The 15,468-nt window shown below is 53.2% G+C and overlaps 1 protein-coding gene across 1 annotated transcript in view; it reads right to left on the reverse strand.

Annotated features, from left to right (window-relative positions):
• Positions 1-527: 527 nt before the first annotated feature.
• Positions 528-15,468, reverse strand: part of USH1C (USH1 protein network component harmonin) — a 44,369-nt gene continuing 29,428 nt past the window's right edge. The window contains 11 exon segments of the mRNA XM_032358192.1: positions 528-646; positions 649-683; positions 1,774-1,844; positions 3,184-3,290; positions 5,923-6,022; positions 6,582-6,635; positions 7,142-7,183; positions 9,780-9,830; positions 10,836-10,955; positions 14,120-14,602; positions 15,137-15,253. Of these exon segments, the coding sequence (XP_032214083.1) occupies positions 561-646; positions 649-683; positions 1,774-1,844; positions 3,184-3,290; positions 5,923-6,022; positions 6,582-6,635; positions 7,142-7,183; positions 9,780-9,830; positions 10,836-10,955; positions 14,120-14,602; positions 15,137-15,253 (1,266 nt within the window). The 3' untranslated portion in view covers positions 528-560.

Here is a 15,468-nt window from a genome sequence, read left to right on the forward strand (position 1 = left end):
CATGACAAGTCACAACAGGACAGGAACAGCTCTGAGAGGCCAACCCTGGTTCTTTGGACAAGCCTGAATTGCCCAAGCTTGGGGGCCCAGTGGAGCAGGGGCTCCCAGAGGATGGTGTTCCCAGGGAGTGGATCCCTCTACGGGGAAATCCAGGCTGTACTCCCGTGGGCTTACCTAGCCCGTCATGTCTGGTTTGAAGCACTGTCTGTGCCCACCAGAGAATGGTGCTCAGTGTTCCATCCCACTCCTGTGGGTGCCCCCACAGGGTCTGTGGTGAGTCAGGGTACCCAGGTCCCGAGCATGCTATAGACTGGGTTCTGCTTCCCTTCCCTGAGCAGGAGGGTCTTTGAATTTTAGTATATGTGTTGCCGAAGTGAGCATAGGAGGATCTTTGATTTGGACAAAATTCCAGGGTGGCCAACAGCAGGCCTGGATGGCATTCCAGGGATGGTGCCTTGTGCAGCCCTCCAGACCCCAGTCCAAAGAACCCGCCAGCATGGACAGCAGACGGCCACTGCACGCAGCATGGACAGGCAGGGCCCTGCAGCCCACCTGCCTATTCACCGTGGGGGGCTGTCAGGCTCCAGCTGAAGGAGGAACCCATGTCTAGGCATGGGAGCACGGACTTCAAGGACCTTTCGGACTGGTGGGGGCTTTCGGCTGCGGAGGAGGGAAGAGCAGAGCTACATTCGCAGAGCAGAGCAGGAAACACAAAACAGGGCTTGGTTATTTCTAGGCAGAGTTCCATCAGACTTTACCCTACACGTGTCTCCTGCCTTAGTCCTGCCTAGGCCCTGGGTCCAGAATTAGTTACTATAAGACCTTGATTTTTTTCTAGATGTGAAAAGAACTCAGACCATGCTGGGCAGAAGAAGCAAAGGCAAGCCGGGGACTGGGAAATACATGTGTGGGTGGTAGGAAAGTGATGAGGATGGAGACTAGACACCAGAGAAACAGAGAGAGAGAGTGAGAGAGAGGAGAGAAATGGATACACACTAACAAAGATTAGCATCGACTGAGGCCAGAAATCGAGGAAGCAAGAAAAGGACAGGTTAAGAGAGAAGGGGGAGAAGGATGAAGGAGAGAGGGTCAGATGGGCGAGACAGATTAATGGGAAAGATACAAGAGAGGGAGATAGGGAAAGGAGAGACAGAGATAGAGAGAAGAGAGAGACAATGAGATAGAGAGACCCATACAGATACACAGACAGGAATAAAAGAGATACATGGAGAGACAGACATAGAGGGGATCCTAGAGCAAGATGGAGACTGTCCCAAGCTCCCTGGAGGTCCTGCTGGATGGGGCCAAACCCTGTGGTCCTGGCTGCTTAGAGACACAGCGTGAAGGAATGCAGTCACATATCGGGAAGAGCTACCAGACAGTAAAAGACATGGAAGTCTTTAATCTAGCTGATGACAGTGCAGGAGATGAAGTCCTGAGTGGAGAATCAGAAATCCTGAGTCTGTCCCAATTTCATTGTTTTCTTGGTCTGTGACTTTGGCTGTGTCTGGGCCTCAGTTTTCCAGATGTAAAGTAGAATTTGGACAAGACAGTCTTGGAGGCAGCCCGGACAATGCTGACATTGTGACAGAGTGACTTAGTTCTGGGCTCTCTCTAGCCTGGGAGCTTTTCAGGATCAAGGACTGTTAGAAGCTGTGTGCACGGACCGACCGTTCAGGCTGGATGAAAGCGGAGGGTGGACCAGCAGAAGGTGGTCAAGATTCTGGAGCAGGAGAAAGAAGAAGCAGAGGGCCAGGGGCCGCATACACTTACAGCTCATCGTCGTACTCCTTTGGAGGGCAGACAGCAACAACGAGGTCGATCCAGTCCTGTGGGAAGAAGCCCTGTGACTCGGGCATGCTCAGGGATGGATGGTATGTCTTCTCTGGACATTCCATTCTCATTCCTGGGCACCATGGCTCAGGATCAGCTGGCTGGTCCTTCTTCCTACAGGAAGGTGGGCCCCGGTGGGGCTGGAGGTCCTTCTGGTGGGGATGGGCCTCACTGTGCAGCCCCATGGTCTGGAGAAGCTTCCAGTCTCCGGGGCTTCACAATCATATAGGCTAAGATTTACAGACCCTCAAAGGACCCTAAGCTCCCAATTGTTGATCTGTGGACCAGGGCCAGGCTGCAACCTCAGAATCACCTGGGGGACTTCTTAAAACTCTAGACTCATAGACTTGGCCCCTGGAGATTTGGGGTAGGTTCTGGGAAACAGTATTTTTAACAAGCTCCCTAGGTCACTCTGATGCATATCCAATCAGGGAACTTTAAGCTTAGCTTTCTGACCCTAACACTTGAATCCCCTCAATGGCATCATTGCCATTCTTGGCTTATCCATCATTTTCACCCTTGGTTTGGGTGTATCCCATAAAAATTATGTGAAGTATTACCGGGCCCCTCTACCATGCAATAGCTCCTAACATTGCGCTGAAAACTCTCCCCAGGACTCCCTCCATCCCTCAAGAAACATAGAGAATACTTCTGCTCCCTCTACCCTAATGCAGCCCTTCAGATAATCAAAGACAGTCATCATGTTACCCGTGAGTCTTCTCTTCTCCACATCCCTTCATGTGGGTCCCAGGCCCATCTGGTCAGCTTCCTCGGCTCTGAACTTAATACCTCAGGCTCGGCTGCCTGCATACAGTTGCACAGGTTGTGCACTGCACAACATTAGAGGGCACCATCCACACTGTAATCTGTAGGAGGGCATCCCCTCGGATTGTGCAGTGCACAACCTGGAAGACCTTATGTGTTGGCCTTGATCCAAGTGGCTAATGAGCACAGATCAGACCACCACCAGACCCTCCTCCATTTTGGGCACTCTACTTCTATTCATACTTTCCAGTAGCCCCAAGCATTTTTGATTCTTGATCAGCGTGCTCTTAGAGAAGAACTTAAGTTTTTTCTTGCATGGGTTGTCATACCTGGTCTTCTGGAGTCTGTATTTGTGCCACTTGCTCTTTGAACTCAAGGTCAGGAACTGACATTTATTTTTCTGAATCCCATCGTGTCATATTGAAACCACTGGCTGAATGGGTTATGTAGATGTCACCCAAGAATTTCCTGGTCCCTGGAGACCCACCCTGGGATGGGGCACCCCGACTTTAAGCTCTGGCTGCAGAGGCCAGGGTTTAAGGCAGACAGGCAGGGGAGGGAGGCAGGGAGTGGGTTTGCTCTTACCCCCTGACTCCAGGCCTTCTGCAGGGTGGCCTCAGCCTCAGCCAAGGTGTAGTCCGTCACGATCTTGCCATTGATCGCCATGACCTCATCCCCTTTCACAATGCCACCTGCAAGAAGATGAAGCTGACTGGTCACCTGGGCTATATGTGACATGTGCCTGGCCCCGGACTTGGCAAAGGCGGTGGGAGGTGGGTGGGCAGGAGGTCCCTGGAGGGCTGCAGAAGGAGCCCGATTCTCGGCTTCTGATGGGCTCAGAAGGCACAAGGGGAAACAATCCACCAGGTTACTCAGAGCACTTATTACCCACCCTGCCCACACTCCCTCACCTGAGCTCAGAGGAACTGATGAACCATTGCCACCCTAGCCTTGACAGGCCTCTGCTATTCCAGAGGGAGGCAGACCTCTGTTACCGATGAGGTTATCAGAAACATGAGCTAATTCTGTGAGCTGTCCCTGTCTGCGCTCCAGGCCTGCTGGTCTGCATCAGGCCCCTGACCAGGCCAAGCTCTCTCCTACCCTGGAGTCTTCATAAGCTGTTTCACCTGGGACACTTGCCCCCTCTTTTTTCTCTTCTTCTAGGGCTGAGGTGAAATGTCTCCTCCTCAGAAAATACTGCTCTGACATGCACGCAATCTCGAGTAGGTCTCTTCTGTTCTCTCAAAGAGTCCCAGTCTCTTCCTGCAGACCATTCTCACAGTTTGTACTCATAAATCTATTTGTCGACTAACGGTCCCTCCCACCAGACTGTCAGCTCCACAAGAGCAGGGAACGTCTCTTTGGTTGACCACTATATGCACAGCAACTGCCATAATACTAGCACAAAATGGAAACTCAATATATTTTTCAAATAAATAAATGATGTTAAAGGTCCTCCTGGATAAGATGACCTGTAGTCCGATAAATCTGGGAAGAGCTGAGTTATAAGCTGAGCACAGTTACTCACTGCAGAACTTGTCAGAGCCTTGAATATGCTAATATGTATTGTGGCTCTCCAAGAAATGATAGATTGTGCACAGTTTCTCATACATCTTCAACTTAAGAACCTTTAAAAAAATGTTTTTAAGGACTTTTCCTTAGTTCTGGTGTCCACAGAAAATTCTCTGGATTATGGTGAAATAATCACCCAGAATTCTTGCAGGCATGAAGGCCATAGGAATGTAGTGATTGATACTGAAGATAATGTGGCAGTGGCTTAAAACACATGTGGTCCTGGAGAAAATGTCAACAGCTACTGGTATGCCCAAAGTAGTGTGGGACCAGATTGTAGACAGCAGCCTCCTCTGGCAGTGGGCCTGGGGAGAGGTCACTTTTCCTTTTTGTACAAATTCCAGATGGAGTCTCAGGAGCAAGTGGTTGGGATGCGGAGGAGAGGACTCCGGAAAGGTCACCCATTTATTCTGGTCCTCTTCCCTTGCCAGACACAGCAAACTTGTATCTTTCCCTCAACTGGCCCAGAAGTGAGGACAGAAGAGGAGGAGGGTGTGGGCCAGAAGGGCAGCCCTAGGCCATGGCACCTGCCTCGAAGAGGGCCCCCCTCCACAGCTGAAATGACAGCTCCGAGTGTGACTGTGAGAGCCAGGCTTGAGCTTACCAAGGCCATAGGTGGCCAAGCTGGACTCGCCTTTGTAACCCACTGAACCAGGTGACTTTCCCATCACCCCTCCTGCTGCAGGTGCTTACACACCCTCCATCCCACCAGCTGAAGCCTAGAACTGCCCAGAAGGGACCTGACCGCGGGATTCCTGCTCGGGCCTGGAAAGGTGAGGGGCCCGAGGCTTCTCCTTCGAGGCCACCGATTCCTTCACAAAAGACCCAGGAGTAGACTTCTGGTTTTGGAAGAAGAAATCACTAATGGTGAGTCGCAGACCCCTGTCCGAACAGGTGAGCGGGTTTTAGACAAGAGTAAAGCGAAATGACCAAATGGCTTGGGTTCCAGTCTGGCCTCCACCACTTTCCAGCTGTGGGTGCTTGAACAAGCATTTTACCTTTCTGTGCCTCGGTTTCCTAAGCTAAGATGAGAGTAATAATAGTATTTACTTTTGGTGCTGTCGTGAGGATTAAATGAATTAATAATACATGTGAACGCTTTAGACACAGAGTAGCTGCAGGAACTTAGAATCACATCCAGCCCATGGAGAGCTCTTGACAGATGTCGACCCTTATTATTATGAGGATAGGGAAGGTTTGCATGCTTTCTCTCTTGTCTTTACTTGTGCTGCCCCCTCTTCCTGTAAAGTTCTTTCCCACCATCATGAGGCTAATATTGACTTATCTTTTAAGGCTCAGCTCAGGTATAGTGTTTGTAGGGAGACTTCCCGTTGGTCCCCTTTCCCTTAGTAGGTCAGGGGTCCCTCAGGGTCCCACAACTTTTCTCCATTCTTCCAGTCCCCTGTCAGCTCTTAGCACCCTGCACTGTTATGGCCGGAATCTGGCAATTCTGAACATATTTTCACCACTAGATGAAGGTCCCCACTGTCTGTTCCCTCTAGTTCACTCCAGAGCAGATCCTAGGGAATGTGGGTGAGGGAGCCCTGAAGGGCAGGGTGGGGTCTGGTGGGCTGTATGCCCGTAGTCCTGGCACCATCTTATGCCCATGGGCAACATGTGGGACTCAGTAGACGGACGGGTAGATCCAGATGGGGGAATTCTTGAGCAACAGTCATCCCACTTCAAAATGGGCAGCCGTGTGCTTTCCTGGGTCCCTATACAACCACTGGACTGTGGCTGGTCCGCACTCACCATGTCGCTCAGCAGCTCCCCCCTCATACACAGCCGAGACGACTACCTTCCCGATCGGGGAGTCCACACCGCCTTCCAGGGCCAGATCTAAGGATCCCTCCTGGATGGAGAAAAACAGGCCCTCGAGAGCCAAGCAGACAGCAGCCTGTGGACGGCTGGGTACTCAGGAGCCTCTTGACAGGGCTATAAAGAGGGCCACAGAAGCCATGGGCCCAATGACAGTGCCATCAGGAAGGAAAGGGGGCACGGACCCTGAGTGGGGCCTGGGTGTGCGACCCCACCACGGGAGGGGACATCCTTGAGGCAGAAAGGAAAAGTGTGGGGATCTGAGGAGTCATCCAAGAGTCACCTCCAGAGTAGGAGAGGCAGGACACCAAGATGGGAGCGGGCTGGGGCAGAGAAGGATGGTGGCCCGCCTGACCTCCAGGTCCCCACATACCTTCTTTTTTTTTTTTTTTAAAGATTTTATTTATTTGACAGAGAGATCACAAGTATGCAGAGAGGCAGGCAATGAGAGAGGGGGAAGCAGGCTCCCTGCTGTGCAGAGAGCCTGATGCGGGGCTCGATCCCAGGACTCTGAGATCATGACTTGAGCCGAAGGCAGAGGCTTTAATGCACTGAGCTACCCAGGGCTCCCCAGCCCTGCCCCGACCACGTACCTTCTTAATGCGCAGGAGTCGGACATCCTTCCCTAGGATCTGCTCTGGCGTGAACTAGAGGGAACAGACAGTGGGGACCTTGAGTCTGCCTGGAGGATGAAGGTGGGGGTCCCACAGAGTGTATGGCCAAGGGGACCCTTCCTAGCCCCACACCCATTGGTCTTTGCCTGGGGGTCCCAGACCTCATGGGGGCTGCACAGACACACAAAAGTGGTAACCCCAGAAATCCCAGATCCATTCTTCCTGAGAATATTGGGAGGGCTGGGTGAGGCCATGCCCTATAAAAACCCAGCAAACCGCACAGCCCCTGATACAGTCATTGCCCAGCAAGTGTAACGGTTCTTACAACCCCACTGCCCCCCAACACATACACCAGTCCTATGGGTCATTCTGGAATGCTGTCTGCAAGGAACCTTCACAGAAGAGAGCAGATGGGGGTCCTTGGGGGCTCCTCATGTGCCCCACCTCATCCCTGGGACCCCCAGGGCCTGAGGGAGCACATTGTAACCCTCACCCACATTCCTGGGATGACTCCCCGGGGGAGGAGCACTCTCACTCACCATGGAGTAGGGGTCAAAGCCTTCCTCATATTTCCGGAAATCCTGGAAGCAAAGAGTGGGTGTTAGGGCCACAGAGGAGATTTTCCTGAGGGTCATTGCAGGAAACAAGCTTAGGGCAGAGGAAGAAGATGCAAATGGGTCAGATGTAGGGGAGAGAGTGGGGGGCCAGATGGGGCCCAGAGGAAGATGCAGGGAGGAAGCTGGAAGTCCCAGTAGGCAGAGCACCCCTGCCTGGCGAAAGCCAGAAGCTATGCGAGCATGTGGAGGAGTCCAGCCCTGGACCCGGCATTGCTGCAACGGGGTGGCCGAGTGTGACTGGCAGGCGCCCCTGGTGATGTCCAGGTGGTCTGAGCAGCCCCCGTCGGCCTTGCTGAAGGCCGCCCACAGCCTCAGGTCCTTTAGGCCCTCCCTGATTTCCTCCAAGTGCTCCTTCGAGGCCAGGTCCAGGCTCTGGGGGTGAAGACCCGTTCTTCACCCAGTGCTCTGACCCCAAAGAAGGAGGACAACACTGCTGAAGAGGCAGGACTCCCTGGGGACTCCAGACGCAAGAGGACACTGGTGCAGGGTGGTGGGCCATGCAAAGGGATGTCAGGCTCCAAGAGGAAGAGGAGTATCTGTGCTCTCCTGGTGCCTAGCACTGTTCTTAATGTGATGTTTATTTAGGATGTAAGAGGCCTCCCAGAACGTCAGCCAGGAGAAGACTTGTCTCAGAGAACCTGGCTTAGTGAGGGCTGTGGAAACAATGTCCCCAAGATGTAGAAACAAGTTGGTAAGAAGGAAGATGGGGGCAGAGTCAGCACACACTCCCTTCCTTAGGAATCCCCCCCACAGAGAGCAGGAGCCGGGGGTCCTCAGACTCGGGGGCCAGGAATGCCAAGTCCTAGGTAGCAAAGCCTCTGTCAGTCCCCACGGGCAGGTAGGAGCAGAGGAGGGGCCCTGTGGAAGAGGCCCAGGGAGGTCCCTGCTGGACCAAATGGTGCCATCCCCACCACAGTTCCCTGGGTCACACCAGGTGTCCCATGAGGCCCGCGGTCAACATCAAGAGGAGGCCACTGTCTCTCTTTGCCCAGCAGGCAGCAACAAAGCTCTGGGCACAAGATGAGGGCCAAACATTGGCAGGTGGCTTCCTCGGCATCAATCTGCCCTCCCTCTTCATCTAGGCTTTGTCACCCAGACTCAGCCCCACAAGGCCTGGGAGTTTGGAGGTTGACACCACTCAGAGGCCACTCCCAGGTGAATCTCTGGGCATCAGGGCAGCAGACAGAGGAAGGAAGGCAGCAAATCCATGTGCCGGAGAGGTCAGGAAGCAGGATATGGAGTCAAGCTCTTTCACAGAGAGACCTGACGACTTCTGGCTATTTCTAGGAAACTGGACAGTGCTGGCTGTGCGTTTCTCCTTCTCCCTCCCTGTGAGAATCTGCTCTTAGAATGGGCGTGACTGCAAGGGTTTGTGTCTTGTGCGAATTTAAATCATGCACATATAAGCCACTACAGCTGGTCAGCCCTTGAAGAGGGAGCCCAACCCTACACCCAACAGATGGAGAAACTGAGGCCCAGAAAGGTGAAATTCATCCCCCCAAGGTCAGCCAGCCAGTGGGTAGTAGAGCAAGAGTTCGACTTCCAGTCTGGGTCTTTGGGCTCCTCCCTTTCAGCCTCTCCCCCTTGGAGGACTGTCTGTGCCCTAAACGAGGCCTGAAATGTCTACCTTGTGATCACAGTGTTTTGCCAGTGCGGATGGTGGAGTGAGTAGGAGCCCAACCTCTTGGATGCAAATCTAGGGTCTGACAACAGCTGTGACTTCATGGGCACGTTTCCTAACCTCTCTGCTTCAGTTTCTCATCTACTTACCTCCTAGGGTTGCTGTAAAGATTACGTAAGTTTCTATGCCTTAAGTATTCAGACATGGCACTTGGCCCAGGGTTAGCTGTCGCCTGTCACTCCCCAGTCCTAGGTTGGGAGCAGCCTCCTTTGCAAACTCCCATGTGAGGCTGACACCTGTAGTCTGGTGGTGGGTTAGAGGTGAGGTTGGCTGCAAGATCTTTCTCTATCTGGGGATCTCTTCCACAAGTGGTGGCGAGACAGACAATCAGATGGCTGGCACTGTGAACACAAGCCCCCAGGAGGTGGGAAAGTGAGTGGCTGCTTGCCTGATACCACGCACAGACCAGGAAGGACATCCACAGCCTTGTTGAACCCAGAAGCACCCCGGACAGGTAGAGGACCTGGACTGCCACTTCCTCCCTGACCGGTTTAGTGCCAGGCAGAGCCGTCTTGAGGGGACAAGACCAGGGAAGGGGCAGGGAGGCACCTTCTCTCCCAGGGCTGGAGCGAGGGCCCAGCGTGGCCTCTGTGACCCTCTCTCCTGCTCCTCTTTGGACAAACAGTAGCCAAAGAGCAGAGCCCCCAGGGTTCCTGCTGCTTTCTCAGCTGGGGCACAGGGTCTAATAAGGCTGGGGTCCCCTCCTGATACGAGACCCTTCCCCACTCCTGGCTGCAGGGAACAGGGACATGGCTCGGGCCTGAGGTTCTGGGGGATCACCTCAGAGCCAGCTGGCACTCCCAGAGAGAGAGAGAAGTTGGAGCGGGAGGAACAGGGGTGGTGGGGAGGTCTACAGACACACAGCGGGGATCGCTTTACTTGTCTGAACGCTGTCTGGTAAACCACCATCCTCTTCAACATCTCCTGTGGCTGCCAGAAGGAAAAAAAAAAAGTTCCACTCTGGATGTTACCGATAGGCCTCGTCTGCCCTCTGGTGCCAGACCCCGGGCCTGCCAGCCTGGGGCTGCCCTGCCAACTTCCCGCTCCAAGTAGAGGCGGCCTGATTCATGTCGGGGGCCGGCCTGACGCCCCCAGGTACAGCAGCTCCTTGGTTCTAGTCAGCAGACACGCCCTTTGTCACCAGGCGGAGGACGGGCACGCAGGCCTCGGCAGGGCTTATCACAGGGGCGTGAACTTTGCTCTTTGGGGAGCTGACGGGACAGCAAAAGCTCAAAATAAGTATCTGAGCTGTCCTGCCCTGACATTTGGATAGGGTTTCCTTGAAAGGGGAAGAAAAATTCTGGCATGACTCTCTTCCCACCGGGGGTGCGAAGCCAGTCTGAGACTGGTACTTCTCTCCGGGGACATGGGGTTCCGCGTGAGTCGCTCAGCCGTAGGCGACTGGGGGTGGGCAGACCTTACTGCTCCCCCAGGACCACACCTCACACTCCCAGTCCAGAGGAGCGAGAGTTGAGATGGAGCCAGAGGCGAGATGGAGAGCGTGAGTGGCTCCTTTTTGGACGGTCCCCCATCTGAGATGTTCCCTGTCGTGCCTCGCCAGGGCTTAGAGGCCGAGGCCAGGGCCAATGGACTCACTGGAGGTTTAGCAAGATGGCAGTGGAGGTAAGAGCTTGAGCTCTGGAGTCTGATCTGGCTCTGCCCTGGGCAACTGATATACCCCCTCTAAGCCTCAGTATCCTGACACATGCTGGGCAAATGGTAAGCCTGAGCTGTTACCATTCTTACTTCTAGAGGGAGCTCCAGCCTGTTTGGTACCCGCATGGATTCATCTCTTGGTCAAGAAGAAGTCAGAAGCTGGCTCGTAATGTGAGCTTGTACCCCACCTCATTCTCCATCCAGAGGCAGTGGAAGCCAGAGGAGACAGCCCTTATCTGCTCCTCTGGAGATGCCCTGGAGGGGTCCCAAGGGGCTTACCAGGACCTCGGATTTCACAGCTGGCCTGTAGATGAAGTTGGGCTCCTGGTGGACCATGACGGGCTTGGAGATAGTGGACACGCCAGGGCCTCGTGGAGGCTGTGGGCTTGGGCAAAATGTCTACAAGGGTTAGTGTAAGAGAAACCCCTATGAGGGCATGGTGGGGGTGGCCCAGGCCAACCATGGCACTATGACACACATGCAAATACACACCATGCACTGGCTGAGCCCCCTGGGTCATTCACCCTGTTGGAGGTTGGTGTGATCTTTAGCGGAGAGACAAGTCCATTGGCCAAAGTGTGTTTTGAGGCCACAGAAACTACTGGGTGGCTCTGAGAAATCAGGGGCTTGATTTTAGGAGTGTCAGCAGCCCCTGTCACGCAGAGGATACACTTCCCAGGCTCTCTCTCAGTGGCCGTGGGTGCCATCTAGCCTCCTCTCTCCCTAAAGGCTATTTCTTCTGGCCACAGTTCCATTCCCCCACTGCACACAAAGCACCTCTCTTTGAGCTTCTTCTCTCCGCTCTGACTCATCACAGCACCTATGTTCCCCTATGTCCCCCCAGATATCACGGTAGTCTCCTGCTTGCTTATCTCTTGTCCCTACCAGGTGGTTTGGGCTGGGACTGGGTTGCCCATTTTACAGTAGTTCTCCAGTGCCAGGCATAGTGGCTGGTATATGAGTATATGAGTAGATGCTCACTGAACATGCTGAATGAATAAAGGACTTAGTAGTATGCTGGGCACACAGGATGGTACCTGGGGGTAGATATGGTCCTGAAAACCTTCTTCCAGCAGGTCTGGTATGGCAGGCATATGTGCCAAGCGGACAGGACTGTTCCCAGCACCCAAGGTCTGCTGGTGGCCGGGATGGTGTTCAGACGCAGTCGTGGGGTTGCCTACACTGTGTGCTGTCAGTGACACCTCTCAGGGGGATGCCACAAGAAGAAGCGGCGGCAGGGTCGGGGTATACGGGCCAAAGTGCTGACACGGGAGGCTGAAGCTAACCAAATAGCAGCCCCCTGGCCTTCAGGTGAGGAACAGCCCTGACCTTGATGTCACTTAAGACATTTAGGTCCAGTTCTTCAGAGGCTCCTTATGTGGGAGGAACTTTCAGCCTTCCCGGTTCTGGAGGAGTCTGAGAAAACTGGACTCTCTTTTGAATCTTGACTCTGACTCAAAAGTCTACAGAGTTGGGGTGCCTGGGTGGCTCAGTCAGTTAAGCATCTGCCTTCGGCTCACGTCATGATCTTCAGGTCCTGGGATGGAGCCCGAAGTTGGGCTCCCTGTTCAGAGGGAAGCCTGCTTCTCCCTCTACCTCTGCCCCTTCCCCCCACTTGTGTGTTCTCTCTCCATCAAAAAAAAAAAAAAAAATTAAAAAAACCTATAGAGTTTACCTCTAATCTCATGCTCGCAGCTTCACCTGAATTTTCTTGTATCCTGTCACTGTGTCACCATGTCACTGATCATGGTTAACGTCTACTGAGCCCCCACTACATACCCACCATTCTAAGTACTAACTTTGAATGAGTTCATGGATTCACTCATTTGATCCTCATAACAGGTAGGTGCCAGTAGCATTCCCATTTTACGGATGAGAACCCCCAGGCTCAGGCAAGAGAAGTAATGCCTGCCCAAAGTCCTCCAGCCAGTGGTAGAGCCAGGGTTCAAACCCAGGTGGTTCTTCCCCACCATCTGTATATTTCCTGTACCTTCCATGCCCTTCCTCCCAACCTCCATGTACTGTCATCCTTCAAGGTTCAGCTCATCAGCCCCTTACTCTGCAGAGGTTCCTTCCAGCTCCCATTAGAATGAATCCTCCCTCTAGCACCGGCCCTGTGCCATTTCATAGCTGAGTCCTATCTGCTCAGCCTTTTATCCTGCAGACGGCAAAGTCCGGGAAAACATGGTTGTGCCAATTTACTCGCTGTCCCCTGCAGCACTGCCCCTCTCTCCCCGCCTCACACAGAGACACAGGCTGGTGCTCAATCAGTGCTTTGGAATCACATTTGTCAAGGAAAAGCTGCTGCCCTTCCTGACGGGGGGACTCACAGAAAGGATATGACCTCTGTGTCAGGCTAACTCAGCCCCCTGTAAACCCGCTCCTGGCTAGGTTCTGAGACAAGACATCCCTGGAACATACAGATATGTCTCTGTCAGAGCTGCAAGGCTCAGGACCCATCAGAGGTCGAGAAGGAGTCCCTCTGAGAGTCCCCTGACAGAAGCTTCAGCCTAGTGGGCACCTGGCAATTTCTTTATTCCTACCTTCCCTCAGGCTCTACCTAATGCTCTGAAATGCTTATTATTCTATTCTTCATACTGGGCCTCAAATCCATGCAGAGAAGATTAATAAAAACAACTGATCAGGTTCTACTGGCTGCCCTCTCTCAAACCCTACCCTTAGCTGATATGAGCTGCTTTAACTCTGACTCAAGCCTGGCCTCCCACGGCCACTGCAACAGAGGAATATTTTATTTGTCCCCTCATGGGATCAAAGCTCCATATCTTCCTTGGGGGTTGCCTCTTCCAAAATTGTCTTTGGATTAAGAACAATTTTAAGAAATATGTCTTTTTGAGAAAGATCACTGTTCAGCCTCCTGACATCCGAGGGGGAGGAAAAAACAAAACAAAACAACCCTAGTCTTTTTATAGTAAATTTGGAGATTTCTAGGAACTCTTTGTCTTCATTTTTTCTATAGCTGGAAGTTGGCCAGAAACTTCTGGGCATTATACTCCAAGCCAGCGGAATTGGCTAACTCCATAGAAAATGCGCTGTAATGTCCAAACCCTGCACCAGACAGAGCCATCACTTCATTTACACAGCTTAATACTGCTTCACCATTTTGCCCCCCCTCTTTTTCCCCTGTCAACCTGGGGATCCTTTTCCCATATTCCCGGTTGTCTGAGCTTATATCCAGAAGTGACTGGCTGTGACACAGAGCTCTGGCTATTCAGTAACACAGGCTTGCAAGTACTGTACAGAATGTTACCAGCCCATACTACTAGCCAAGAGGAACAAAGAGAAACCAACAGACATGGATATGCAGTGGCTTATCCCAAGAATCCCAGGCAATTCACCATGCAGGATAGGACTTCAAAATCAGTAGAAATCACGCACATGCAGGGAGACCACAACGTGCAGATTGGGAGCTCATTCCTGGAAAATGGGCTGGAGTGATGTTTCTTCCAGTCTCCACTCGCGAGAGCAGTGGAGGATGGGGGAAACACAGCAGCCCTACCCACTCTTTCTGCTTTCCAGCGCAGCATGCAGAACAGGGATGGTACCTTTGGGGTGGGTGGGAAGCTCCGTTCAGGAACAGGGGAGCTAGTGGGCTTCCCACTGTGGTTCTTTGCCTCCCAATCCTCTGTGGGATTTCCTGTGTCCCCAGCACGGAAGGGGTGGTTGCCCAGTGCCTCTTCCAGTGCCGAGGGTAGCGGGCGGGTAGGAGTCAGGTCTTGGGTGGGAACAGATGGTGGGGGAGGGATGGGAATGGGGGGTGGAGTGCGTTGCACCCAGGGTGAAGATGAGGCACACACGTGGCCTGATGACGGAAGGACTGGGGGTGCAGGGACCTTGGGGGATGGGGTGGAGGGTGGAGGGTGGGGCATCACAGGTAAGGCGGAGGGAGTCTTGGGGGGATAGTAGAACATGTCCAAGGGGATGTCATCCAGGTCAGTGGTGTGGAGGTGCAGCCCGCCTGCGAAACGTCTCAGGGGTGGGACCAGGGGAGACACAGAAGGCGGGGGAGGTGGTGGCCCCGTGGTCATCTGGGGGGTTGCAAGGAAATTCTATAATCGTCTGACTAAGGCTCCACTTTACAATACATTGAGTATAATGCTTTTCTGTTTCTTTTGCTGTTGGAGACCCCACCGCCCACAAGCCAGAATCATGGGGGTATCACTTCTTTGTCACCTAGGTGCTCAGGTGAGCCCACGTCAAGGCTAGGAGGGAGTGTCCAAATGCGGGACAAGTTATGCCACATGTGGGTGATAAATGAGGTAATCATACGGTTATCATCTAAACTGGAACAGACTTGATAGTGAGGGGCACTCTTAGCAAAGACTACAGGACAACACTTCTAGCGGAGACCATCTCAGATGAGCTAGGACTTAGTGGTCACTCTGGAGAGGAGCCGAGATATACAGATCTGTCCTCCTCCTCAAGAGACCAAGGCAGAGTGGGCTGGTAAGGGTGGCCCTGACACTGAAGTTTGCCGGTGGCTATCCTGCCTCCCGCTGTCCCCAGAGTGGGTCATTCTGAAGGCAGCAGGAGGGCGTCTGTGGAAAGAAGGGCTCGGTTACCTCCGAAATCTCATTATCAGCAGAGGAAATCTGCTCAAGGCGCGTCTGACAGAGCCTTTCCACCCAATACTGAATCTTTTCCGATTCCTCAAGGTCTTCCCGCTCGGTCTCAGACACCTAGGACCCAAGGACAGTGCGAAAAGGAGAGGACAAAGGGCACACTGAGTCACACGTGGGTGGCACGCTCAAGTCAGTAGCAGAAAGCACTTCCTTAGAAACTACTGTTGGGTGTGTCCACTCTTCCAGACGAAGACCCCAGCTTGTCTCGGCTGGCCCCAGAAGAAGCAGAAATGACGAGGGAGAGGGTGCTGAGGAATCAGGTGACTGAGTGG

The sequence above is a fragment of the Mustela erminea genome, chromosome 9 (genome assembly GCF_009829155.1).
Source record: "Mustela erminea isolate mMusErm1 chromosome 9, mMusErm1.Pri, whole genome shotgun sequence".
Lineage (NCBI taxonomy): Eukaryota > Metazoa > Chordata > Mammalia > Carnivora > Mustelidae > Mustela > Mustela erminea.